A 27,862-nucleotide genomic window follows, 5' to 3' on the forward strand; every position below is an offset into this window, starting at 1 on the left:
CAGATAGTGAGCCAGAAGTTTCTGTCACAGAACTCAATAAGCTGAATTCATACAAGGAAACATGGAAAGCTGCAAACAAGTGTGATAATTACATAGGTAACACAATACTCAGAAGTTTGAAACTATGGAAATGCTATGTATCCTGATGACATAATCGTCTATGGAAGTGATAGCAAACTGTATATGCAGTGATCAAGGGACGTATTCTTAAGGTTCAAAGCAGTGAAGTTAACAGTGAGTACAAAAAAGTGCTATTTTGTGATGGAATAGATAGCATACCTAGGACATATCACAAGATGGAGTTGAGACAGACTTAAGGTTAATTAGAGTGTATGTGAATTTCCTGTACCATAATCTGTCAAATAGTTGCAATCATTCTGCATTTGTGAACTATTAGCACTGGTTGATAAGAGGATATGCGGATATTGCCAGTAGGTTACACAATTGTTAAAAGAAGGGTACTAAGTTTGTGTGGTCAGAACAGTGTCAGCATGCTTTTGAGGAGTTAAAAGAAGCTTAAACATTGAGTCCAATTGTGGCACTTCCAGATTTTAATACAGAACTTGTTTTATTATGTGATGCATAAAACCATGCACCAGGCTGTGTTATCAAAAGAGGTGCAATGTGCAGACCATCCAGTAGCTTACACTCAAGGCAGCTGAATTCTGCAGAATGAAATTATTCTGCAATGGTGAATGAGATGTTAACCTTATTTATGGACTCACATATATCAAATTTACCTGTATGGTGAAACATTTAGAGTAATAATAGATCATGTAGCATTAAAATGGTTGCTGAGGTTAATGAATCCTTCCCAATAGGCTGACAGGATGGACAGCATGACTATGCAAATTTGATTTTGAACTCATGCATAAAACTGACTGGCAGCATGGAAATGCAGAAAGCTGAAGTACAAAAGCAGCAGTATTACATATTACTCCGATTATCAGGGAACTACAAACCCAAGTAGAAGTCTTAGAGGGAAGTAGTTATTAAAATGGTTGCAGTCTGTAGAAGATAAGTGTTCCAGCTAGGGGTAAATTTTTTGCAAGAAGAGCAGTATTTAAATGGCCTAAGGAAAGTACAGAAGGAACTACCACCGAAGTTGAGATTAGTTTCAGAACCTGAGCACAAAGACTTGCCCTTTAATTTGGAGTAGCCACAGCATCAATGAGAACTGATGGAAGAAAAGTTTAGATTTTCATTTCTGTAACAGTAGCAGGGAAACAAGCACATCACGAGTGCTACGTAATTCGTGCATAACTCGTCACATGGGGAATACTGAAGAAATTTGTAAGAGTAAAAACTCAGCAACTGTTATTAACTACAAAGGACAAAGGTAGATATGTAGCAGTGGAGGAGGCAAATTTACAAAAATGTCACCGAGAGAAAATCATAGTCTGTCCGTGTATGGTAATATCAGTGGGGCAGGATTCCTGTGCAGTGAAATTGCTAATGGGACAAAGGAGGAAAGAGAATGCAATTAAAAAGTGGTCCAGCCAGAATTGTACTTTCAGCAGGTCAAGGCACATGGGCTGTACCCTAGCTTTGACAAGATGGTAGTAGCAGCTAGTTTTTACAAGTAGAGGGGTAGATCAGCAATGAGGGTAGAATGAAAGGTGAATGCTTTCTTATTAAATGGAACAGCATGCAACGTAATGGGACCTATTTTCTGCTTGTCCACCATGATTGCAGGTATAACTCACTTGAGCCTTTCACAGCCACATTTGTACTGGCCAGAAGACCCCATGGAAGTGCCACCTGCCGCAAATCTAACCAGCTTAAATCAAACTCTGGGACCAAAACTAGTGTAGTCTATAAACACGCTTCTGAACCAGCAGGAGGGACCAATCTTCCTGGAAACGTTATTGCAGCATGTAAATTCATATTGTGAAAATCAGCACCAGAATGAGACAACACTGACCACTGTCATACCAACCACTGCAGTGGCACTTGTTCTGCTGAGCCTTGTGTTGTTCTGGCACATAAAAGACAATAAAAACTACTGAGTACAGACCCAGCCATAGTTCAGGTTCCACTGAGTTCGATAACCCAAGCATAAAAGCAGAAGAATGAAGTAGAATGCACAGTGATATAGTATGAAGAATAATCGACTTATCTTCGCTTTTAAGTGGGAAATAGACAGAAAAAATTGGGCAAGAAGCATAGTAATGAAATTACTACCATGGTGTTTGAGTCAAGGTGCAGGGCAAGGGGCCCTATGGAAATTTACGATTCAGTGAAAGGGTTAAGGTAACCAATTGTTAGAACAACACTCAAGAGGTGAAATAAGGCCAGAAATACTTGCCGCCAGTAAATCTGGTGTAATGGGTAGCATAGTTTGGTCAATTCGAGGGACAGAGTCTTCATAAAAAGAAGGTCAATGAAGTGTATCAACCATAATTGGTAAAAAAAAAAAATATGCCAGAAGGTAGGTAAGGAAGAAAGTTAACATTTTTTGTTAATTAACTTCAACCCAAATAATTTTTTTAAAAAAATGTGCTGTAAAGCAAAGAATTTATGGGGTAATAATTTTGTAGATGAATAATTTACAGAGTAATACATTTGTATATGAAGACTGGTGTATTGTTACACATTATTAATACTAGCTTTCTGTTAAAAATAATGGATAGTAAATTTGATATATATATATATATATATATATATATATATATATAATGGAAGGAAACATTCCACGTGGGAAAAAATTATATATAAATACAAAGATGAGGTGACTTACCGAACAAAAACGCTGGCAGGTCGATAGACACACAAACAAACACAAACATACACACAAAATTCAAGCTTTCGCAACAAATTGTTGCCTCATCAGGAAAGAGGGAAGGAGAGGGGAAGACGAAAGGAAGTGGGTTTTAAAGGAGAGGGTAAGGAGTCATTCCAATCCCGGGAGCGGAAAGACTTACCTTAGGGGGAAAAAAGGACAGGTATACACTCGCACACACGCACATATCCATCCACACATACAGACACAAGCAGACATATTGGTCTTTAAATATGTCTGCTTGTGTCTGTATGTGTGGATGGATATGTGCGTGTGTGCGAGTGTATACCTGTCCTTTTTTCCCCCTAAGGTAAGTCTTTCCGCTCCCGGGATTGGAATGACTCCTTACCCTCTCCTTTAAAACCCACTTCCTTTCGTCTTCCCCTCTCCTTCCCTCTTTCCTGATGAGGCAACAATTTGTTGCGAAAGCTTGAATTTTGTGTGTATGTTTGTGTTTGTTTGTGTGTCTATCGACCTGCCAGCGTTTTTGTTCGGTAAGTCACCTCATCTTTGTATATATATATATATATATATATATATATATATATATATATATATATAATAGAGGGAAACATTCCACATTCCTTCTCCTCCCTCTTTCCTGACGAGGCAACCATTGGTTGCAAAAGCTAGAATTTTGTGTGTATGTTTGTGTTTGTTTGTGTGTCTATCGACCTGCCAGCGCTTTTGTTTGGTAAGTTTCATCATCTTTTTATATATATATATATATATATATATATTCCAAAACTACATGCAAATCAATTACAATTGGTTCAATGCAGGGAAAATGCCAAGAAAATATCACAAGACTTCAGAAGAAAGGAAAGAGAGCAACTTAGCAAATGTCTAGACTTAAAATAAAGGAAAAGAGAGAGGAAGAAAGAGCTGTGAATAGTATGTATGAAGAAAGTAAATGCACAACCACTCATGTCACCATAGTATAATCATCAGAATCCTATTTAGGTTCATACTAATCACCATAAACTTTAGGAAAAGCAGTGAAAAGATAGCTACATCCAGACAGTCCAACTCAGAAATATGCAGTAACAAACAAATTAATTGTTCCAGTGGAACAATTTCCATAATGTTTAAGCACACATTAACAACTCAAACTGGATAACAAGGTTTCAGAAAAAGAGAAGGAAAGTTTAATTTTTTTACAACAGGGATAACAACCTGTCAAGCACCTGACAGATGGGATACTAAATTATTTAAAGATCCGAAGACAAAGATGCACAGGGTTTTGTAAAAACATTACATGGTACTTTCAGCTCAGGGAGCTTATGAGCAATTCTAGGCAGACACAGAAATGGGGCAAATAAAAAATACTTTCATTCATTACACATTTTATTGCTTCTGAATACACCTCAATGTATGTATGAAGGTATCATGCTAACTCTGATTATCTGGTGAATGCAATGAAAAATGACACTGGAAAGAGCATTTTTTATGAGGTAAGGAGTTACTGGAACATGTAGTCTATTGTTAATTCATGTGTACTACGAACTCATGTATAAAGTGTAAAAGCTATAGCTCCTAAACATCATCCACATTGCATAATAAAGTTGACTGACAAAGAAATAAAATGGCATAATGGATTGATGTTGACAGGCAACAAAATATGCAGAAGTTAATGGTACCATCACTGATGTAGTGCCAGAAATTGATAAGCAAATTTTACATTAAATATTTCAGTTTCATTAAAAACTCACAATCTGCTGAATTGAGGATATGTGCAAAATAGATTTCTCAAATCTGGAGATCTGCAGACTGACTCTGTAGATAGTGTGTCTATGATTAACGAAGAAAAAAGTCTAAGTGCTCATTCATAAGATGAATAAGTACAGGCTTCACAGGTTGCACCTGGATGTTGCAGAAACATCATCACTAATGACGTCTAACACATGAAAGAGTCTCTGTTGCTGTGTTGTCATATACATAATACCTGCTGTAAATAAGATCTCCCATAATTGAAAATTCATTGAGATGGCTGTACTTCTCTATTTGAAAACAAGTACACATTATCCAGTTTGTGTTCAAGAGTATTAAAAGTGGAAAAGGACTGTTATTCTTTGCTGCATGACATGGTAAAGTTGTCATGGATGCTATTGGTGGTACAATGAGGAACGAAGTGTGGAACCAGATGAAACACAGAAAATGATATGCTGACTGAGCTACAGATTTTTTATAAGTGTGTACAAACTTAAATTGAAGCAAAAACCTTGTTTAATGGTACTGGAAGATAGTTTCTGGACAACAGAGAGAGTGTAACTCACATTCAGCTCAAACACTTTTGCTCATATTCAAAACTATTATTATTTTTAGCCGTAAGCTATCATAATATTGTTGTCACTCTAACCATGAAGCTTGAAAAAACCAATCATCATCTTGTAACTATGGATGCAACCCATCAAAGATGTGCTTGGTGTTCAGAGTTGGAAAATGATTTTTGCAGGGATCAAATGCTGGAGATGAAGACACAATTGCAACAGATGCTGTCAAGGATGTGCATGTTGATCTGATAAATCCTGGATTGTTTGTCACTGTAGAAACTTTAATTGAGGGAGGTATAAACCCATTCCAAAGGCTACAATTTATTCACACAATACAAAAGTGACAGTACTTTTCGTTAGAACTGAACAAATTTGAACATTAATAAATTAACCAATGACTATTTAAAAAGCAACAGATATTATTTATGTCTTTAAAATTGGGACCTACAACTGTGTTGCAAGATGAATCTTTTAAGAAGAAAATGTAATATAATGAAAAACTGAAAGACTTACGTATTTAAATCGTATGATTTATGTATAGTTTTAGTTTTTTAGAGTATTAAAAATTGCATTATGAATTACGCTATTTGTGCAAGCCGTGTGTCCCAAATGCAATTAGTTTTTCACTTTTATCCTCAAGATTTAAAGTTTTAGATTCAATTACTGCATGCCTAATTTAACACATTCTTTATGTTTTTGGATTTTAAAAGAAGGGTGCAATTCAAATAATTTCTGATTTAAACATAATTTTAAAAAATTCTTTCAGAAGCTGTATTTAATTCCACACAGCCAACTGTGTGAAGATATTATCAATCATTAGAAAAGGAATGTTACTATAAAAATTAATGAAACTCACTTTTCATACATGTTATTGCCCAAGAGGGAACTTGGAATCACTCTTTCCTCAGCTGAATTGTACTTTTGATTCAACTGACCTGTAATAAGTAAGTATATGGTTGTATTCCCTTTAAGAAATAATTGTATCTCTATCCACTGAAACTACCAGGCCTACTGATCATACAACAAAATCAAATTATTTCCAACATCAATTGGTGGATATTTAGTAGTTCAGTCATTTCTACAATGAAGTAAACAAATTTATTAACTAATTTACATGGTCTGCCAATCCTTCAGCGCATTTTCTTCATATGAAATTACTTTTAGAATATATGCTTATTTTTTTATGATATTTCAATGCACCCTTTGGGTTGTTCATTAAAATTATTTAAACCGATACCTCAGAACAAGAGTAATTAGATTTTATGTTGGTTAACTGTCACAACACAGCTGACCCAAACACTACTCCTAAAATATTATGAAAATCAATAGTGGACAGATTACATTAACCTCTCAACAGAGCCACATCATTTTATGACAAGAAATTAAGAATGTTCTGACATTTACTCAGCCATAACCTTACGTGCAGATCAGAATTATTTTGAGGAAATATTAAATTCTTTATAAATTCAAGAACTAAAGACAATATGATTCATCACTGAAGACTTAGCACACATCCACTGAGTTAACTGTGTTGTAAACGGTATGTACAATACCAATCCGTGTTTGCAACATCTGTATTCAAACACTGGGCTTAACAGACCAAGTTTTATTTTGAGCATTATATATACTTCCACAATGAGATTTTCACTCTGCAGCGGAGTGTGCGCTGATATGAAACTTCCCGGCAGATTAAAACTGTGTGCCCGACCGAGACTCGAACTCGGGACCTTTGCCTTTCGTGGGCAAGTGCTCTACCAACTGAGCTACCGAAGCACGACTCACGCCCGGTCCGCACAGCTTTACTTCTGCCAGTATCTCGTCTCCTACCTTCCAAACTTTACAGCTCTCCTGCAAACCTTGCAGAACTAGCACTCCTGAAAGTAGATATTGCAGAGACATGGCTTAGCCACAGCCTGGGGGATGTTTCCAGAATGAGGTTTTCACTCTGTAGCGGAGTGTGCGCTGATAATGAAACTTCCTGGCAGATTAAAACTGTGTGCCCGACCGAGACTCGAACTCGGGACCTTTGCCTTTCGCGGGCAAGTGCTCTACCAACTGAGCTACCGAAGCATGACTGATGCCCGGTCCTCACAGCTTTACTTCTGCCAGTATCTCGTCTCCTACCTTCCAAACTTTACAGAAGCTCTCCTGCGAACCTTGCAGAATTAGCACTCCTGAAAGTAAGTTTTAATCTGCCAGGAAGTTTCATATCAGCGCACACTCCGCTGCAGAGTGAAAATCTCATTCTGGAAACATCCCCCAGGCTGTGGCTAAGCCATGTCTCTGCAATATCCTTACTTTCCGGAGTGCTAGTTTTGCAAGGTTCGCAGGAGAGCTTCTGTAAAGTTTGGAAGGTAGGAGACGAGATACTGGCAGAAGTAAAGCTGTGAGGACCGGGCGTGAGTCGTGCTTCGGTAGCTCAGTTGGTAGAGCACTTGCCCGCGAAAGGCAAAGGTCCCGAGTTCGAGTCTCGGTCGGGCACACAGTTTTAACCTGCCAGGAAGTTTCATTATATATACTGGTTAGACAGAGATGAAAGGAAACACGTTTACCAATAAAATGAAAAAAAGGTAAGGCATATGTACCCATTTCCAGCAATTATTTGGTTTGTATATGGTTCGTGGCATATTTCCCTAATTTTAATATACAACAGATACAAATAAGAGAGACTTAAATAATCAACAAAACGTTCTCCTTCACTATTTACAGCAGTCTCCCAATGCTGGGATGACTTTTTCATTCTGTAACTGTACAAGTCATGGTGTGATGGTGGAATGACAGCTGCGTAGTGCTGGAATGGGAACAAGAAAAGGGCTGGACGGGTGAGAGCAGTGACTAATGAAGGTTGAGGCCAGGACGGTTACAGGAATGTAGATGTATTGCAGGGAAAGTTCCCAGCTGTGCAATTCAGAAAAGCTGGTGTTGGTGGGAAGGATTCATATGGCACAGGCTGTGAAGCCGTCACTGAAGTGAAGAATGTTATGTTTGGCAGCTTGCTCACCAACAGGGTGGTCCACTTGTTTCTTGGCCATAGTTTGTCAGTGGCCATTCATGTGGACAGACAGCTTGTTGGTTGTCATGCCCACATAGAATACAGCAGTGATTGCAGCTTAGCTTGTAGGTTACATGACGGGTTTCACAAGTAGCCCTGTCTTTGATGGGATAGGTGATGTTTGTGACTGGACTAGAGTAGGTGGCGGTGGCGGAGGACATATGGAACACTTCTTGCATCTAGGTCTATTACAGGAATATGGGCCATGAGGTAAGGGGTTGGAAGCAGGAGTTGTGGAAGGATGGACAAGTATATTGTGTAGGTTCAGTGGAAGGCGGAATACCACTGTGGGAGGGGTGGGAAGGATAATGGGCAACAGTCTGTATATGTGCGCGCGCGTGTGTGTGTGTGTGTGTGTGTGTGTGTGTGTGTGTGTGTGTGTGTGTGTGTGTGTGTGTGTGTGTCAACATGCCAACGCTTTCGTTTGGTAAGTTACATCATCTTTGTTTTTAGATTTATAATTACAAAAACACACATCAGGCAATTCCAAACAAATCCAAATGACTTACAGATACAAGGAGATATCAATGACAGACACTGGATGAGGATCCATGAGTTAAGTTCTTGGGCATTCAGATCAATAATAAATTAGGAGGCACCAGCATGAGAATGAGTTAACCAAAAAGCTCATATCTCTCTGCCCTGCAATTAATGAATGTTCCTCCAGAATGTCAACTTGCAGAAATGCTTCCTAGCATGCTTTCTCTCAGTACTATCCTATAGGATAATCTTATAGAGCATGGCAGCAATGAACAAATTAGTATTTATCCTATACAAGCTTGTAGCAGGATTGTGATGTGAACACCTTGCATTAACCTCTCCACTGACCTAGGGAAACTGGCACCTACATGTCACTATGGAACTCCCTATTGGCTTTTACGTTAAATAACATAAATTGTTTTTTATTTCAAGTTGGCTTTCCCAGAAGATAATTCCAAAAACAAGTGAAAGCTCCAAAAGATGTCATCATAATTGCCTGTAGGTGAGTAATGCTGAGGGGATCAACTTGACAAGTTTACCAATTTGTGGACTCCATTTCAATTGAAACCCAAGCAGACACCTAGGAATTGTCCGCAGTATGTTTCATTTAGTGTGTAACCAGTAGTATCTACTTCTTCCAGGAGGAGGTCATTTCTGATTGCTTTTCCATTTTATAAAATGAGTCTTCAAGGGATGACTTGAACTGGTAACTGCAACGTTAATAAGGTAAAGTGCTGTGCAATATGATACAGGACGTTTGTTGGTAGCGATCATGATTTAATATTAAACTTAAGTAATGGGATGAACAGTTTAGTGAGATAATACTGAACTGAATCTGAAGAGAGGGGAATTCTGTAACAAACTGAAGAAAGTTGACAATATTACAAAACACATAGATGGACCAAAAACAGAAGAGATGGAAAATTATCAGAAATATAATTTTTCATATGGATGGTATACCACTGCATTGGAACCTGCACTAAAGAGCACTTCTTACCAGTAAGCTGCCTGAGGGATTGATCAGCTAAAGGGGCTGCAGAACTGACCTTGAAATTTGCTTCATCTCACAGTATGGTATCTTTTTTATTGGTGGGAGTTTGTGAAAGGCTCCTCCTATGTGTCTCCTCTTCCAACAACTTTGGATGAACTATGATGCTACATGGAAACAGCAGTGAGTTTACTAAACTGACATGCTTGCATATGCATGGATTAGGTCTAATACCTGGATGCTTAAATGTGTTGACAAGAACATTGATATTTGTGAGCAGTAAATGATGAATCTGGTCCTAAACACAGCTGTGAAAAGCACCTTAATGTTGTATGTGCACACACATAAAATGTAAGCAATGAGAAAATCATATGGTTCCTTTGTAAATAAAGGCTTTGCAGGCATGTATAGAAGTAAAAATCTGACCCCAATTCTGTATCTTTATTTATGTCAAAGTTATAGCCTTGTGATATCTGATGATTTGAAACATCCTGAGGAATTGCTTATACAGGTATAACTTCTTTCATTGAAATATGAAGATCTTAATTTGTCTCTACAGGTTCCATCTATTACTGAATGTTTCAGAATTTTTTTCATTAAATTAAATTTGCTTTCAACACTGTAATCTCTGCTTTGGCAAGAGATGGGGTGTGAATGGATGAGGGATGAGCCAGGCTGCAAATCTTAAAGGCAAAAGCTCCCACAGGGATTTACCTCTGTGAAGTATAGTGACAACTAGCTGTTTGTGACTAGTGCTAATCTACTCACACTGCTAATTATGGGAACTGCGAACAGATTATTTTGTATCTATGTATATGTACATTTACTACTATGAACAACATCACTGTTGATCCTACTACATTAGTTACCTACTTATTTTACCTTCTATCTCCACATACATGGATACACCACTACCCACCTAATGGCACTAATGGCGAAGGGTACCCCATAACCCTGCTGGTCATTTCCGTTCCCAATCCACTCGCAAATACGAGGGAAAGAGACTGTATATGTGCCTCTCTATCAGTCCTGACTTCTCAAATTTTATCTTCATAGTCCTTATGAGCTATGTATGTTGGAAACAAGAAAATCGTTCAGCAGTCAGCTTTAAATGGCAGTTCTCTAAATGTTCTCAATAGTGTTTCTAGAAGGAACATCACCTTCCCTCTGGGAATTCTCATTTGAGTTCCTGAAAGATGTCCGTTATACTTGTGTGTTGTTTGAACCTACCAGTAACAGATGTAGCAGCCTGGCACTGAATTGCTTCTCCAACAAAGTATTACTTTGCTATCTTGCTCTGGCTTCTCATGCAATTACCTAATAAAATTTCCAATTCCACAATTAATACAGAATCTCGCTGGCCATGTGCCAGTATCAAAATGATCAGCACTATTTCTCTGCATCATTATTAAGCACTCGCATTTTATGCTGTCGAGACCACAAAGGTTGCATGGCACTCTAGCTCAGAGAGCTAAGATGTTCACTGCACAACTTCATGTACTACTCAGGATAACTGTTATGGTCAAAAATCCTATTCATAGATTTCTCATGTGTCTTCCACTCTTTAATCTAAGTTACATATTTTCAACGTAACAAGTGGGGTACACGTCAGTGATTTCAGTGCCAACCACATGACATGGTCTTCCAGACCACACAACCAGCAACACACTGTTCTGCACACTTGCATTGGGAGCAGCACTCCATGCAGTGGACACTATCCCTGAACCTCTGGCCCTGGTGCCATGGAGACATATTGCTCGGCTTGTGATCTCTTGGGCTGCATACAAAGGCCAGTATGGCCTTTTGTATTTTCATGGTAAGTGCTCACCAACTACAATCCAGCCACTTTGACAACTACAGCTATGTCCTAGGGCACTGTTGTGGGCAAGCTCCTCATTTGCACATCCCTGACTACTATGTGTGGCGTTCTTATTTCTGTAAAACCCTTCTTGTGGAACGACACTACTACTGTTTCACTTACTGTCCTGTCTACTTGTGATGCCAATGCATGCCTTTCATTTGTTTAAAATGGCATAACATGAGTCCCTGTGACATTTAAGTCTTGCCTGTTAGCTGTGAATCAGCTACACTCCTTTACATACTCTCTGAGCTGTCCGTAGCATTATAGTTTGGATCCTCAACCTGTATGCTTGTATAATCACCACACATTCCAGTGTCTGAAGAAGCTAACATTTCAGTGCCTGAAAAATCCTTTATAACTTCAGGAAGTTTGTTTATGAACAATGAGATCGAGAGTGAGCCAGTACCTAACCTTCTGCAATTGTGTGTTGAACGTTCCCCAATCTTTGTCTAATTTCATTCCTGTGACATGTTTATCAATGTGAGCATCTTCTTCCCTTTGCAAGGTCATTAAGTGTATTTAAAAAATTAATCTTTCTTCTTTAGATCTGCCAGGACTTGAATGGTGAGGTCATAGATGGCTTCATCTATGTACAATCATTCACCAAAAGACATAAGACATACACAGAGTTTTTCTATGAATGAAAATTTTATAAGTAATACAACAGGTACCACAGAAGCTGCCACAATATCTACAGGTTGCAGCCTAAGTATCAGGGCTGATCTACAACACACAAATTTTATCTCTTTATCAAAACCCAATAAATTTTTAGGGAAAGTATAAGGCCAGTCAATGTTCTTTTGAATTTTATTTATCAGATGTTATTGAAAGGAGGAATATTTCTCAAATGACCTACACTATTGGAACTTACACTTCATCTAAATGTGAATTTCGGGACCATCACAGACAACAATTATACAATATAGTCGATATCAACAAGGGCAACAGAACAGCATTATACCAACCACTAGTCCCCTTCTATTTAAAACTGTCAGAACGTAAGAGGTGATATGAAAGTCAAGTGCAGGAGTAGAAGAATATTCTACAATTACGAACAGCAAAAAATTTCAGAAAACTGACAATCTGTGACAATTCCATTTCAATGCAACTTTTACTCTACACACTTACCAAAAGACTTATTTGACTACAAGCAATACATCAGAGATGTAAATACTTACAATATTCCCAGTTATATTCATTTCCAAATTAAATTCAGGATCCTCCTTGATAAAATCAGTGGACCAAGATATTCCCAATGGATTTTTAACAGACTGAAAGAAGAAAACAATCTGTGAATTATAACTGCTTGCTAACTTCTGTGTGTATGACACAGCTCTCAATATTCCTTTCTTATGATTATCATCCAACTTTGCAGAGATTCTTATCGATTGGGAAGAGTGAGTGTCAGAATGCATCCAAATCAGGGGAGAGAGACGGTGGGGTGAGGGGAGAGAGAGTGTGGGGTGAGGGGAGAGAGAGGGAGGGGGGAGAGAGGGTGGAGGGAGACAGAGAGTGGGGGGCAGGAAGGGAAGTGAGAGAGAGAGAGAGAGAGAGAGAGAGAGAGAGAGAGAGAGAGAGAGAGAGGGAGGGAGGGAGGGAGGGAGGGAGGGAGGGAGGGAGGGAGGGAGGGAGAGGGGGGTAGGGAGAGGGGAAGAGGGAGGGAGAGGGGGGGTAGGGTGAGGGGAAGAGGGTGGAGGGAGAGGGAGAGAAAGATGGAGGAGGCAACAGAGTGTTCTGCCCACCCCTCAATGAGGCAATAAGGTTAAGTTGCCCTCCCTTAAACAGAGTGGTAAAAGCCCTCCTCAAGAATTAAACATAAAACTAAGTCAGCCACTGAGGCATCATCTCCTGACACCACAATGAATGAACCCCAGCCTCCATGAGTAATCTGTCTACAAGACTAGTTCAAAACGCTCCTGTTGCAAATCAAACCCCACAGTGGTGCATCAGATCCTGTATCCACAAGGCCGAGGATCATGCCAAACCACATACCAGACTCCCATCACCAAGACAGGGTTGTATCATGGCTTTGTAAAGCTGCAGAAGGGCAGTGCACTCTGCACCCCTGCTGGTGTTACTCAGGTGACGAAGTGTACTGAGGTGCAGCAAGCACTTACACTTACACTGCCAAAGATTGGGATTTCATGCCAACTAAGACTCAAAGACCAGTCCTAAAAAGCAGTAAGTTCCTGCCTCATTGAGAAGTCTGTCATCAAAATAAAGTTCTGTTTGTGGATGAACCATACAATGTTGACAGAAAACCATCACATGGGTCTTGGCAGCTGAAAACGAAAAGCCATGGGCGAGTGCCCATGACCACGTCTTTCGTATGCCACCTTGCAGTCTACATTCAGTGACACACACACTAGAGGAGCAATAGTAAGAGGCAGAAATAGTCAGCATACAAGGAGGGTGATACTCATGACCTCTGCTACTGATGACCTCACAGCTGGAGGTGACCACTGATGGCTTGTGGAAAGACAGGGACACTCAGTACAGAGCCCTGCAGGACTTCATTCTCTTGGATATGTGGAGTGTTGTGGGAAGCACCAACTAGAACCCAGTACATACACTGTGACAGGAAATTCTAGATAAAAATTGGGAGTGGCTCCCACAGACCCCACTTGTGTAAGGCAGCAAAGATATGGTGTCACCTCCTGGTGTCACACAGCTTTTGCAGGTCAAAGAAGACAGCTACAATGCACTGACATTGGGCAAAAGCTGATTGGCTGGCAGACTGCAGGCAAACCATATTATCAGTAATGGAACAGCCTTGGCAAAAATCACACTGGGATGCAGCCAGAAGACCAAGACTCAAAGAGCCACACAACTGTCAGCTCTCTGCGCATTCAAGCAATTTACAGAAAACATTGGTGAAACTTACTGGGCGATAACTGCCCATCTCTAGAGGTGCCTACTCACTTTCAGCACAATGATGCTTTCTAATTGTTGCAATGAGAACTGGTCCTCGCTCCAGATCCAGTTACAGATGGCAAGGATATGATGCTTGTGAATGTGACCTGGCCCTGGTGCTCTATCAGGGCAGAGGGTTAGGACACTGATGAATCCATAGAACTTACAACTACTTAAACCTAACTAACCTAAGGACATCACACACATCCATGCCTGAGGCAGGATAGAAACCTGCGACGGTAGCAGTTTCTCGGTTCCAGACTGTAGCACCTCGAACCGACGGCCACCCTGAGCTGCAGGTCCTTACGATGGCCAGTGATCATAGTTAAAAGCTACAAAGAGTTATGTTCATTGAAACTGCCCAAAATTAGGAAAGTTGGGGGGGGGGGGGGGGGGGGGGAGCTGGGAAACCAATGCAAACAATATGTCATGAGATGCTTTATCATCAGAAGGGATGTAAACACTGCAGACAGTACTATGCTGAAATGCACTTTACCCAAACAGCCACAGCCTCCAAAGGTGTATCAAGAGGCAAAAGTTTGCTAAACTGTGTATCCACAACATCTGCGCAAACTCCATTCCGAGTTCCATTGTGTGGAGCAAACTGGGGCCTCAGGGGTTGCTGGAATCTTTGCCTTGGCCACAGGAGTTGAACAGGTGGGATCTGCCAGTGTGGGGGTCCACTGGAAGGTCCTCCTCCTTGAACTACTCTTCTTGTCTTTTCTCTCCTTAGAGGATTTTGATGATGCCAAGGGCTTCTCTGAATCAGTTTCAGATAAAAATGATTATCGTAAAGCAGTGTGACCAACAGCCTGTGGCGCCTTCAGCCAGTTGCTGGTGTCCAGTTGTAGATCTGTGCAACCCAGGGAAGGAAATGTCCCCAAGGATCCCTTCCTGGCAAGAGAAGCCAGAAAAAGCTTAGTCATCTCAGGCTGGGAGGTGGAGCCAAACGTCCCTGGTGGATGGGAAGAGAAGGGGAGCAGTCAAACCATCAGGGGGTGGGGGATGGCCTGAGGGCCCACTACAGAAAGAGTAACAGACACAAATACCATCAACAAAAGGGAAATGTCTTTGTAGCTGTAGCATATGACATAGTGTACATGCTTTCCTTTTGGCCTCTTTGTCAGTAGGTTTGTCCAGAGTCTTGTATTCTTGTACCTTCTTCACTCCCTAGAAAACAGTGTAATCTGGCGAGCAGGGAGTGTGGTGCTTTCCACTGTGGACACAGATGGGGGCAGAGGCACACGAGGCATTTGCAAGAGATACTCATCCACAATCTCTACAGATAAGGATAGTGCTGCAATGCAATGACGTGCCCCAATTCCGGATACTTTAAGCACCAGAAGGGGGAGGGACCTACGGTTTCACATTGCATCCGTATACCATCACTTTGACCTTTTCAGCCAATGAATCACCCTAAAAGGCCCCTGGGGAGGGGGGGGGGGGGGGGGTGCATGGACAGAGAATGGAGTGGAAGGGAATGCAGGTCGAGGGTGTTAGAACTGGAGTAAATGCACACCCAGGTGAAGCCAAGAAGTCCACTACTTTTCCTTAAATAAACATTTCTTCATTCTGCAAAACAATGCTATATCATTATTGTACAAAATAGAAAACATGTAACATATCATGACAACTTTCTGCTTCCCTCCAGTGCCACAGTCCCAGTAGTGATGTCGGTGAATTATGGATGCTATGTAAGTTCCAAATTTAATTATTTCACAATTGAATGTAATTCTGAATTTGTCCTAAATCTGTACAAATAAAAATAAATATAACTGTTTTGCTTGCACCACTAGCAATCCTTCAGAAGTCATAGAAAACAACTCACATATGCTATCTGGACACCCATGGTCGTTGTCCTAGGAACCCAAAACTAAAGAGAAATTTTCCGCCATAATGAACAGGCACAAGGAATGGCCTTTGATGTAAAAAGCAGTGACCACTTGTTTTATGTGCAACAGAGTAAAGACTCATGGCTGGTTTACTCTCCTTCACTTATCCTGGTCTAATGATGCAGTCACACTCTTGGTACAATTATAGCTGTCAGTGAATATCTATGCATGCCACCAAAGTTAAGTTTACAGCTATTTCGCTATTGTTACATCCATATTTGTTCTTCCATGATTTTTCTGAAATCTCCTACCTGATGGGTGGACTTTCTCTGCATCCACCATATCCAGTATCACAAATTTATACCCACAAAAGCAGTGGCATAAATTCATTTTTTGGGCCACTCAACTGAAAGATTCTCATGGCATTTGTTGTAAAAAAAAAAAAAAAAAAAAAAAGCTAACCGAGTGGTACAATGTGTGCAGAACAAATACAGCACTTCTGCAGTAGCAATATTAGCAGGTTCATAAATATATTTGTGTCAGTAATTTCCTTTTACTGTGTCTTTCTGTGTGGAAACCAATATTGTAAGCTTTTCTCTATCTGTATTTGGCTCTTCCGTGTTTGTGGGAATGTGAGAGCCTTGCCCTCATTTACTAATTTTGTCGTTAATCTTAACCCTGCTGTAGCTGCCACTGCCATGTGACTTAGACAAGCATCTGTTGAACACCTAGCTCAGGGGGCAACTTCACCAGTGTGACTTAGAAGTGGCCAAAAGTACATTTCACATTCTGGCAGCGAATGTTCTCAAAACAACTGAGCCACATATATATGAGAAGCAGAGTCGCTGCCAGGTAGTCAGTTTGAAAGCTACAATCTTCGCGATAACTTGGAAGTGATAATAAGTGAACAACTGCATTACTGGCTATTAGCACAGACTTCAGTCAGTATTGTGCTCAGTGATATTAGAAATCTGGGAGAGTCGCCAAGAGTGTATTAGTGCTAAGGGTACCAGCGATACATTTTTCAGTGCGAATAAAGTATTTATTCGAGAATAATTGGCATCTAATTTACCTACATTGTAACAATATAATAAAATGGATTGATATGTAATAAAGAAAAGAAAGTAGAAACATCTGATGATTCTGGTCAGCATTCATCTGCAAAAACACCACTAGATGTAAAGGCACAGCCCAGCACTTTGTCAAAACTTCCACAACGAAGTTCATTGACCGATTCCTTCAATCACACAGATATTGGCAATTAATAGGATGTATTACCATCAGGATATTATTGATGATATAAAACACAAGCTTCTCACAGCTCCAAGGAAACCTGGAAAAGGTTGTCTTTCCTACTTCTGAGCACAACAAGGAAGGGCGGGTTGAACATAGGCAAGTGCATGATAATCATTTTAAACAGTATCCGTGGCTGGTGTTCTCCCAAGTTAAAAAGGGACTTTTTTGCATTAACTGTTCACTTTTTGTGAACAATAAAATGGCTGGAGGAAAGAAATCCACTATTGCCAAGAAACTTGTGACTGAACCACTATCAAAGTTTGCCAAACTTACTGGTAAAGATGGGGACCATGAGACTCACTCTCAGCTCAAGTACCATATTGAAGTATCAATAGATGCAAAATTATTTTTGGCAACACGAGGAATGCAAACTTTGTGTCATAAATCAATATCAAGACAGAGAATGGAAAACATTAGGGAAGACTGAGACTGTCTTGTACCTATAATAAAAACAATCATATCTCATGGAAAGCAAAATATTCCCCTGAGGGGGGGGGGGGGGGGGGGGGGGCTTAGACATGATGGGAGTCTATTAGAAAATGATAATGATCGTGAGAGTATAGTGAGTAGTGAGTAACACAGGAAACTTCTAAGCTCTTCTAACATTTAGAACTGACGCTGGAGACTTGCAACTAAAACATCACCTTGAGACCACTAAAGCGAATGCCACTTGCATATGTAAAACAAAGTGTAACAAACTTATTTCGTGCTGTGAAACAGTGATGTTATCGAGATTACTGGAGGAAATCAAAGATTCTCGTTATTAAAGCATAATCTTCGATGAGACTATGTACATAGTGCACATCGCCCAACTGAATTTAGCTGCTAGATATGTTGATGGTGACGGCAAATTACACAAAAGATTTTCGAGTTTCATTGGCAGGACACTTAGAAGATGCAACAAGTCCACTAAAGAGACAGCTTACACTACACTCGTTTGTTCTGTTAGAATATTGCTGCGCGGTGTGGGATCCTTACCACGTGGGATTGACGGAGGACATCGAAAGGGTGCAAAAAAGGGCAGCTCGTTTTGTATTATCACGTAATAGGGGAGAGAGTGTTGCAGAAATGATACGCGAATTGCGATGGAAGTCATTAAAGCAAAGACGTTTTTCGTTGCGGCGAGATCTATTTACGAAATTTCAGTCACCAACTTTCTCTTCCGAATGCGAAAATATTTTGTTGAGCCCAACCTACATAGGTAGGAATGATCATCAAAATAAAATAAGAGAAATCAGAGCTCGAACAGAAAGATTTAGGTGTTCATTTTTTCCGCGCGCTGTTCAGGAGTGGAATGGTAGAGAGATAGTATGATTGTGGTTCGATGAACCCTCTGCCAAGCACTTAAATGTGAATTGCAGAGTAGTCATGTAGATGTAGATGTAGATGTAGACAAGGATTGTAGTGGAAACACTGACGATGAACCTGACGTGTCAAGATGAAGAGCGTAGCATTACTGGTGAAGTATTAGGTACTACAATTCTAAGGAGAATGGAAAGCCTTTCTCTGTCCCTGGAGAACTGTGTGGGTATAGGCTGTGATGGTTGCTCAGTTAATTACAATGATATGAAGAATCTTTGTCTTCACATTACATACCTGATGTACTGATCAGTATGACACTTCCTGTGTGCTGATTTGAACTGCATAGACCATGTTACAAAATACATTTTTTTTTGCTACAGTGTTAGAGGCATTTTAAGTTTAAATTAATCATGTTTGCTGCCAGAGGTGACAATCTGTGAAGCACTTGACATAAATATTTAAAGATCTGAAGACAAAGATACACAGAGTTTTGTAAAAACACTACATGGTATTTTCAGCTCAGGGAGCTTATAAGCAATTTTAGGCAGAGACAGAAATAGGACAAATAAAAAATACTTTCATTCATTACACATTTTGTTGGTTTTGAATACACCTCAATGTATGTATGAAGGTATCATGCCAACTCTTATTATCTGGTGAATGCACTGAAAAATGACACTGAAAAGAGCATTTTTTAAGAGGTAAGGAGTTACTGGAACATGTAGTCTATTGTTAATTCATGTGTACTACGAACTCATGTATAAAGTGTAAAAGCTATAGCTCCTAAACATCACTCCACATTAAATAATGAAGTTGACTGACAAATAAGTAAAATGGAAAAAATGGATTGATGTTGACAGGCAACAAAAATATGCAGAAGCTAATGGTACCATCACTGATGTAGTGTTATAAATTGATAAGGAAATTTTATATTTAATATTTCACTGCTTCATAGAAAACTCACAATTTGCAAAATGGATTTCTTAAATCTGGAGATCTACAGACTGACTTTGTAGATAGTGTGTCTATGATGAACAAAGACAAAAGTCTAAGTGCTCATTCATAACATGAATAAGTACAGGCTTCACAGGTTGCACCTGGATGCTGCAGGAACATTTTATCATGCCATCATCACTAATGAGATCTAACACATGAAACAGTTTCTGTTGCTGTGTTGTCTTATAAATAATACCTGATGTAAATAAGAAGATCTCGCATCTCAAAAAAGTTGACAATTCGTTGAGATGGCCATACTTCTCTATTTGAAAACAAGTACACATTATCCAGTTTGTGTTCAAAAGTATTAAAAGTGGAAATGGACTGTTATTCTTTGCTGCATGACATGGTAAAGTCATCATGGATGCTATTGATGGTACAATGAGGAGAGGAGTGTGGAACCAGATGAAACACAGAAAATGGTATGCTGGCTGAGCTACAGATTTTTATAAATGTGCACAAACTCAGATTCAAGTAAAAACCATGTTTTATGGTACTGGAAGATGCGTTTCTGGACAACTGAGTGAGTGTAACTCACATTCAGCTCAAACATTTTTGCTCACATTCAAAACTATTATTGTTTTTTTACCTTAAGCTACAATAATATTATTGTCACAAAAACCCTGAAGCTTGAAAAAACCAAACATCTTCTCTTAACTAAGGATGCAACCCATCGAAGATGTGCTTGGTATTCAGAGGTGGAAAATGATTCTTGCGGGGATCAAATGCTGCAGACGAAGACACAATAGCAACAGATGTTGTCAAAGGATGTGCATGTTGATCTGATAAATCCTGGATTGTTTGTCACTGTAGAAATTTTAAAAGAGAGAGGTATAAAACAATTTCTGTGGCATCTCCGAAAATGCAGAACCTATGATAATGTTTTTGAAACCCATTCCAAAGACTACAATTTTTTCACAAAATACAAAAGTGACAGCACTTTTTATTAGAAAAGAACAAATTTTAACATTAATAAATTAACCAATGATCATTTAAAAAGCAACAGATATTACTTATGTCTTTAAAATTGGGACCTATGACTGTGTTGCAAGATGAATCTTTTAGAAGAAAATGTAATATAATAAAAAACTGAAAGACTTATGTATTTAAATTGTATGATCTATGTATAGTTTTAGTTTTTTTGAGTATCAAAAATTGCATTATGAATAATGCTATTTGTGTGAGCTGTGAATAGAATCTATGGTGTCCCAAATGCAATTAGTTTTTGACTTTTATCTTCAAGATTTCAAGTTTTAGATACAGTTATTGCATGCCTAATTTAACATATTCCTTATGTATTTGGATTTTAAAGGAAGGGTGCAATTCAAATAATTTATGATTTATACGTAATTTTAAAGGATTCTTTCAGAATCTACCTTTAATTCCACACAGCAAATTGTGTGAACCCATTATCAATCATTTAGAAAAGGAACTGTTACTATAACAATGAATGAAACTCACTTTTCATACATGTTATTGCCCAAGAGGAAACTTGGAATCACTCTTTCCTCAGCTGAATTGTCTTTTTATTCCACTTACCTTTAATGTGTAAGTATACTGTTGTATTCCATTAAGAAATAATTGTATCTCTATCCACTGCAACTACCAGGCCTACTGATCATACAACAAAATCAAATTATTTCTAACATCAATTGGTGGATATTTAGTAGTTCAGTCATTTCCACAATGAAGTAAACAAATTTAGTTGATAACCTACAAAATATTTCAATGCACCCTACGGATTGTTCATTAAAATTATTTAAACCAATACTTCACAACAAGAGTAATTAGCTTTTATGTTGGTTAAGTGCCACAACACAGCTGACCCAAACACTACTCCTCAAATATTATGAGAATCAATAGTGGACAGATTACATTAACCTCTCAACAGAGCGACATCATTTTATGACAAGAACTTAAAAATGTTCTGACATTTACTCAGCCATAACCTTACTTGCAGATCAGAATTTTTATGAGAAAATATTAAATTCTTTATAAACTCGACAACTAAAGACAATATGATTCATCATTGAAGACTTAGCGCACATCCATTGAGTTAACTGTGTTGCAAAAGATATGTACAATACCAATCCGTGTTTGCAACATCTGTACTCAGACACTGGGCTTAACAGACCAAGTGTTGTTTTGAACATTATACATACTGGTTAGACAGAGATGAAAGGAAACACAGTTTACCAATAAAATGAAAAAAGGTAAGACATATGTACTTATTTCCAGCAATTATTTGGTTCGTATTTCATGGCATATTTCCCAAATTTTAATATATAACAGATACAAATAAGAGAGACTTAAATAATCAACGAAATGTTCTCCTTCACTATTTACAGCAGTCTCCAAATGCTGGGATGACTTTTTCATACTGTAACTGTACAAGTCACGTAGAAGTGGAAAAAACTTATTGGCATCACATTAAAGCCTTAATCTCCATTTACTCAGGGAAACTACAAGTGTTGTGGTGTTAAATGAATAACACTTACAAGAACTGAATCTCAGCTTAGCAACAATAAACTGGTTCATAGTAATAAATGATACCTTGAGAGGAAAACTGAATACAGAATGGGGAAACAATACATATGATGTCCCACAGGGTTCAGCACTTGATTTATCCAGACCTACGTAAATGTTGTGCTAAAACCATTGGAGATGCCTTCAAAATCTGCAATGCTTGCCGATAACAAGTACACTGATAATCGCCAAACACATTCATACTAGAAACAGCCAGGAGAATAATGGAACATGCTTGCAACTGGTTTACAGGCAACAGCACAAAAATTCAACCTTTATACTTACAAAAACGTACATCATGCAATTCCAAACAAATTCAAATGACTTACAGATACAAGGAGATATCAATGACAGACACTGGATGAGGTTCCAAGAGTTAAGTTCTTAGGCATTCAGACTGATAATAAATTAAGGAGGCACCAGCATGAGAACGAGTTAACCAAAAAGCTCATATCTCTCTGCCCTGCAATTAATGAATGTTCCTCCAGAGTGTCTACATGCAGAAATGCTTCCCAGCACGCTTTCACTCAGTCCTAACCTATAGGATAATTTAATAGTGCATGGCAGCAATGAACAGTATTTATCCTATACAAGCTTGTAGTAGGAATGTGATGTGAACACTCTGCATCTACATGTCACTATGGAACTCCCTATTGCCTTTTACATTAAATAACATTAATATTTTATTTATTTCTGGTTGGTTTCCCCAGAAGATAATTCCAAAAACAAGTGAAAACACCAAAAGATGCCATCGTAATTGCCTGTAGGTGAGTAAAGCTGAGGGGATCAACTTGACAAGTTTACCAATTTTTGGACCCCATTTCAATTGAAACCCAAGCAGACACCAAGGAATTGTACGCAGTATGTTTCATTTACTGTGTAACCAGTAGTGTCTACTTCTTCCAGTAGCAGGTCATTTCTGATTGCTTTTCCATCTTATAAAATGAGTCCTCAAGGGATGACTTGAACTGGTAGCTGCAACATTAATAAGGGTAAAGTGCTGTGCAATATGGGGCAGGAAGTTTGTTGGTAGTGATCATTGGTAGTGATCAGGAGTTATTACTAAACGTAAGTAATGTGATGAACAGTTTGACGAGATTAACACTGAACTGGATCTGAAGAGAAGTGAATTCTGTAACAAACTGAAGAAAGTTGACAATATTAGAAAACACATAGATGGCCAAAAAACAGAAGAGATGGGAAATTATCAGAAATATAATTTTTCATATAGATGGTACACCACTGCATTGGAACCTGCATTGATCAGCTAAAGGGGCTGCAGAACTGACCTTGACATTTTCTTCATCTCACAGTATGGTATCTTTTTTATTGGTGGGAGTTTGTGAAAGGCTCTACCTATGTGCCTCCTCTTCCAACAACACTCTATGAATTATGATGCTACATGGGAACAGCAGTGAGTTTCCTAAACTGACATGATTGCAAATGCATGGATCAAGTCTATTGTCTGGATGCTTAAATGTGTAGAAAAGGATTTTGATATTTGTGATCAGTAAATGACGAATCTGGTCCTAAACACAGCTGTGAAAAGTATCTTAATGTTGTATGTGCACACACACAAAATGTGAGCAATGAGAAAATCATATGTTTCCTTTGTAAATAAAGGTTTTGCAGGCATGTATAGAGGTAAAAATCTGACCCCAATTCTGTACCTTTGTAATAAATAAAGTTATAGCCTTGCGAAATCTGATGATTTTAAACATCCTGAGGAATTGCTTATACAGGTATAACTTCTTTCAGTGAAATATGATGATCTTAATTTGTCTTGATGGGTTGCACTTATTGTTGAATGTTTCAGAATGTTTTTCAGAAAATTAAATTTGCTTTCAACACTGTAACCTCTGTTCTGGCTAGAGATATGGTGTGAACGTTGTTCATTTGTTCATTCTTTAATTTACACATTGCATTCCATAAATGAAGATGTGGATGGATGTGGGATGAGCCACACTGCAAATCTTAAGGCAGAAGCTCCCACAGGAATTTATCTCTGTGAAGTGTAGTGACAACCAGCTGTTTGTGACTAGTGCTAATCTACTCACATGGCTAATTAAGGGAACTAGTAATAGATTATTTTGTATGTATGTATATGTACATTTACTGCTATGAAAAATATCATTGTTGCTCCTACTACATTGGTCAGCTACTTATTTTACCAAGTATTTCCACATAGATCTATACTCCGCTATCCACTTAATGGCACATCGCGAAAGGTACTCCATAACCCTGCTAGTCATTTCCATTCCCATTCCACTCACAAATATGAGTGAAAAAGACTGTATATGTGCCTCTCAATCAGCCCTGACTTCTCAAATTTCACCTTCATAGTCCTTATGTGCTGTGTATGTTGGAAACAACAAAATCGTTCACCAGTCAGCTTCAAATGGCAGTTCTCTAAATTTTCTCAATAGTGTTTCTAGAAGGAACATCACCTTCCCTCTGGGAATTCTCATTTGAGTTCCTGAAGGATGTCCGTTATACTTGTGTGTTGTTTGAACCTACCAGTAACAGATGTAGCAGCATGGCACTGAATTTCTACTTTGTTATCTTGATAGCTTGCTCTAGCTTCTCATGCAATTACCTAATAAAATTCCCAATTCCTCAATTAATACAGAATCTTGCTGGCCATGTGTCACTATCAAAATGGTCAGCCCTATTTTTCTGCATCATTATTAAGCTCTTGCATTTTATGCTCCCAAGACCACAAAGGTTGCATGTCCCTCTAGCTGACAGAGCTAAGATATTCACTGCACAACTGCATGTACTACTCAGGATCACTGTTACGGTCACACAGCCTGTTCATAGATTTCTCAGATGTCTACCACTGTTTAACCCTTTGCACTCCATAAGGCAGACACATGGCGGCTCCGCGTGCTCTTATTTAAATCGCTGCTGCCTGGGCGGCAGTGCACCGCAGAGATTTACACGGATTTCTTTGTGGAAACAATGTGGTCCCTGGTAAACAATTGGGGCATACATTAAAACAAAATGTGTGCTTTCATTCATATATTTACGTAAGCTTTTACAGTACAAAACTTTCCATTGTGTGGTATTTTTTGAAACACTCTTCAGGGTGGAGAGCTGGGTTTCCTGAGCATGTTTCGCAGTAATACACAGTTTCGCACCTGCCACCTTTCTTATTTCTGTCTGAGCACACTGCACAGTCCTTATGCTTGTTCCCAGGAAGCTTGTTGATAATGTGCAACTTTCCATTCAAGTGTTCCCCGTCATCAGAAGTTGAACGATGTCCTCGTTTCTCTCCTCGAGTTCTTCCTTCGGCAACTAATCGTCTTATAACACTTTTACAGAATGCTTTGTGAGACGGTATTGTCAAGTTATTTTTCTTACAATGGTTTTTGTATAGTAAATAGCTGTTTACAAGTTCTACCTTCAACCACCAGAAGTATAGTTTTCGCCACCACTTGAGACTTTTCATTAGAAAACCGTAACTGGAAGTAAAATGGTCAGATCGATCAACTCTACCCGTCTTTCAAGTATAATCAATAATCACATTTGGTTTCTTTATTTCTTCCCTTTCCTTTCTGTTTCTCCTTTCTATAACTGACACTGAGTTATTGGCTTTTGTAGAAAGCATGAGAACTGTTCGTTTATCTTGCCGTGCCAGAACCATCATTTTGTTGTTGCAGAGGCATTTTATTTCGTGCTTCCTTAGACACAGAGCTCCTTTCTTGATTGCAGCTGGAAGATTTTTGCGATTGGCCTGAATCGTTCCTGAGATGAATGTTCTGTTTCAACAGCTCATAAGCTAATACAACATTTGTATAAAAATGGTCAGTGTACAAATGATACCCTGATTGCCCTGTAGCATTTCTGATATTAGCTAGCAGCTGAAGAACTATTCTCTCAGAAAAATTCAAGTGTGGACAAATCAATGCCTCAGTTGTTACAGCACCAAAATAGGGTATCAAACTGCAGATATAACCATTTGATGAATCCGAAATTACATAAACTCTGAGTCCCCATTTTGTTGGTTTTTGAGGATTGTACATTTTGAATAATACACAACCCTTGAACGATACTGTAGATTCATCAGCAGCTAAATACTGATATTGTCGATAAATTTTGAGAAACGTGCCAGACAAGTAATTCAGTACATTTGTCACTTTACTCAGACGTGACTGAACCTGACTGTTGACATGTGTAGCACTCGTCGGATTAAAGACATGAAGTGCCCAGAAAATTTGCATAAATCGTTGGCGACTAAAACAGTCTGGAAAGAAGTTGGATGATTGTAACCATTCTCTTGAAAAAAGGTCCTGCAAGTTCTTACACTTTTGTAATGCCATATTCAACAGCACACCATGGAAGTGTTTCATTTCTTCCATAGTAACAGTCCAATCATGCAGAATGTTGTGGAAGTGGTGTCACTTTACGTATTTTTGATGTAGCATACCTATTCGTTTCATCTGCTATTTGTTGAAATATGTTATCTGTAAAAATTAATTGAAAGAATCCGATGGGCGATGATGGAACAGAACTACTTTCTGTTATAAAACCCCACTTTAATTCGTCAAAAGGAAAATCTGTGAAGTCAGTGTCAGTGTCGCTCTACATTCGCCACGAATCTCTGCTGAATCACTAGAAACATGCACATTGCCGCTGTTTTCTTTGTCATTGTCACTCGAATTGTTTTGAAAAGAATCACTATCATAATCAAAATAATTTTCACTCTCGTTTTTACTTAGAGTGCTCCAAAAGATCTAAAATCTCTTCCTCAGAAAGGACTACAAGAAGAACTAGCCATTTTGAGCGCGTGGACTTGAACGTAATAATTACAATCTTTGACTTAACACAGCTGCTACTGTTCGAGACAGGGTTAACACTAGTTCTCCTAGATGGCAGCACACTGCAGCAATAATGCCTAGTAGACTCAAAATATGTCTGAGAGCTTAGAAAAGTCGTGTTGAATGAGGCTCGACATCCGAGCGGAAAACAATGGCACTCGACATTGGAGTGGAAAGGGTTAATCTAAGTTACATATTTTCAAAATAACAAGTGGGGTACATGTCAGTGATTTCAGTGCCAACCACATGACATGGTATTCCAAACCACACAATCAGCAACACACTGTTCTGAATGCTTGCTATGGGAGCAGCACTCCATGCAGTGGACACTATCCCTGAACCTCTGGCCCTGGTGCCATGGAGACATACTGCTCGGCTTGTGATCTCTTGGGCTGCATACAAAGGCCAATATGGCTTTTTGTATTTTCATGGCAATCCAGCCACTTTGATAACTACAGCTATGCCCTAGGACACACTACAGATCACTGTTTTAGCCAAACTCCTCATATGCACATCCCTGACTACTATGCATGGCATTCTCATTTCTGTAAAACCCTTCTTGTGGAACAACACTCCTACTGTTTCACTTACTGTCCTGTCTACTTGCGATGCCAATGCATCCCTTTCATTTGTTTAAAATGGCATAACATGAGTCTCTGTGACAAAGTCTTGGCCTGTTAGCTGTGAACCAGCTACTCTCCTTTACACACTCTCTGAGCTGTTCCTAGCATGATCATTTGG

General features: G+C 39.0%; 1 protein-coding gene across 3 annotated transcripts in view; it reads right to left on the reverse strand.

The window, feature by feature from the left end:
- Positions 1 to 27,862, reverse strand: part of LOC124720450 — a 99,272-nt gene that overhangs the window by 46,092 nt on the left and 25,318 nt on the right. For 2 of the 3 annotated variants that reach the window (XM_047245802.1, XM_047245800.1), the window contains one exon: positions 12,230 to 12,707. In XM_047245802.1, coding sequence (XP_047101758.1) covers positions 12,573 to 12,707 — 135 coding nt within the window. In that variant the 3' untranslated portion in view covers positions 12,230 to 12,572. Of the gene's footprint in view, positions 1 to 12,229; positions 12,708 to 27,862 lie in introns of those variants that run through there. The other variant, XM_047245801.1, reaches the window with a different exon arrangement.

This window comes from Schistocerca piceifrons, chromosome 11 (assembly GCF_021461385.2).
Source record: "Schistocerca piceifrons isolate TAMUIC-IGC-003096 chromosome 11, iqSchPice1.1, whole genome shotgun sequence".
In the NCBI taxonomy this organism is placed as follows: domain Eukaryota; kingdom Metazoa; phylum Arthropoda; class Insecta; order Orthoptera; family Acrididae; genus Schistocerca; species Schistocerca piceifrons.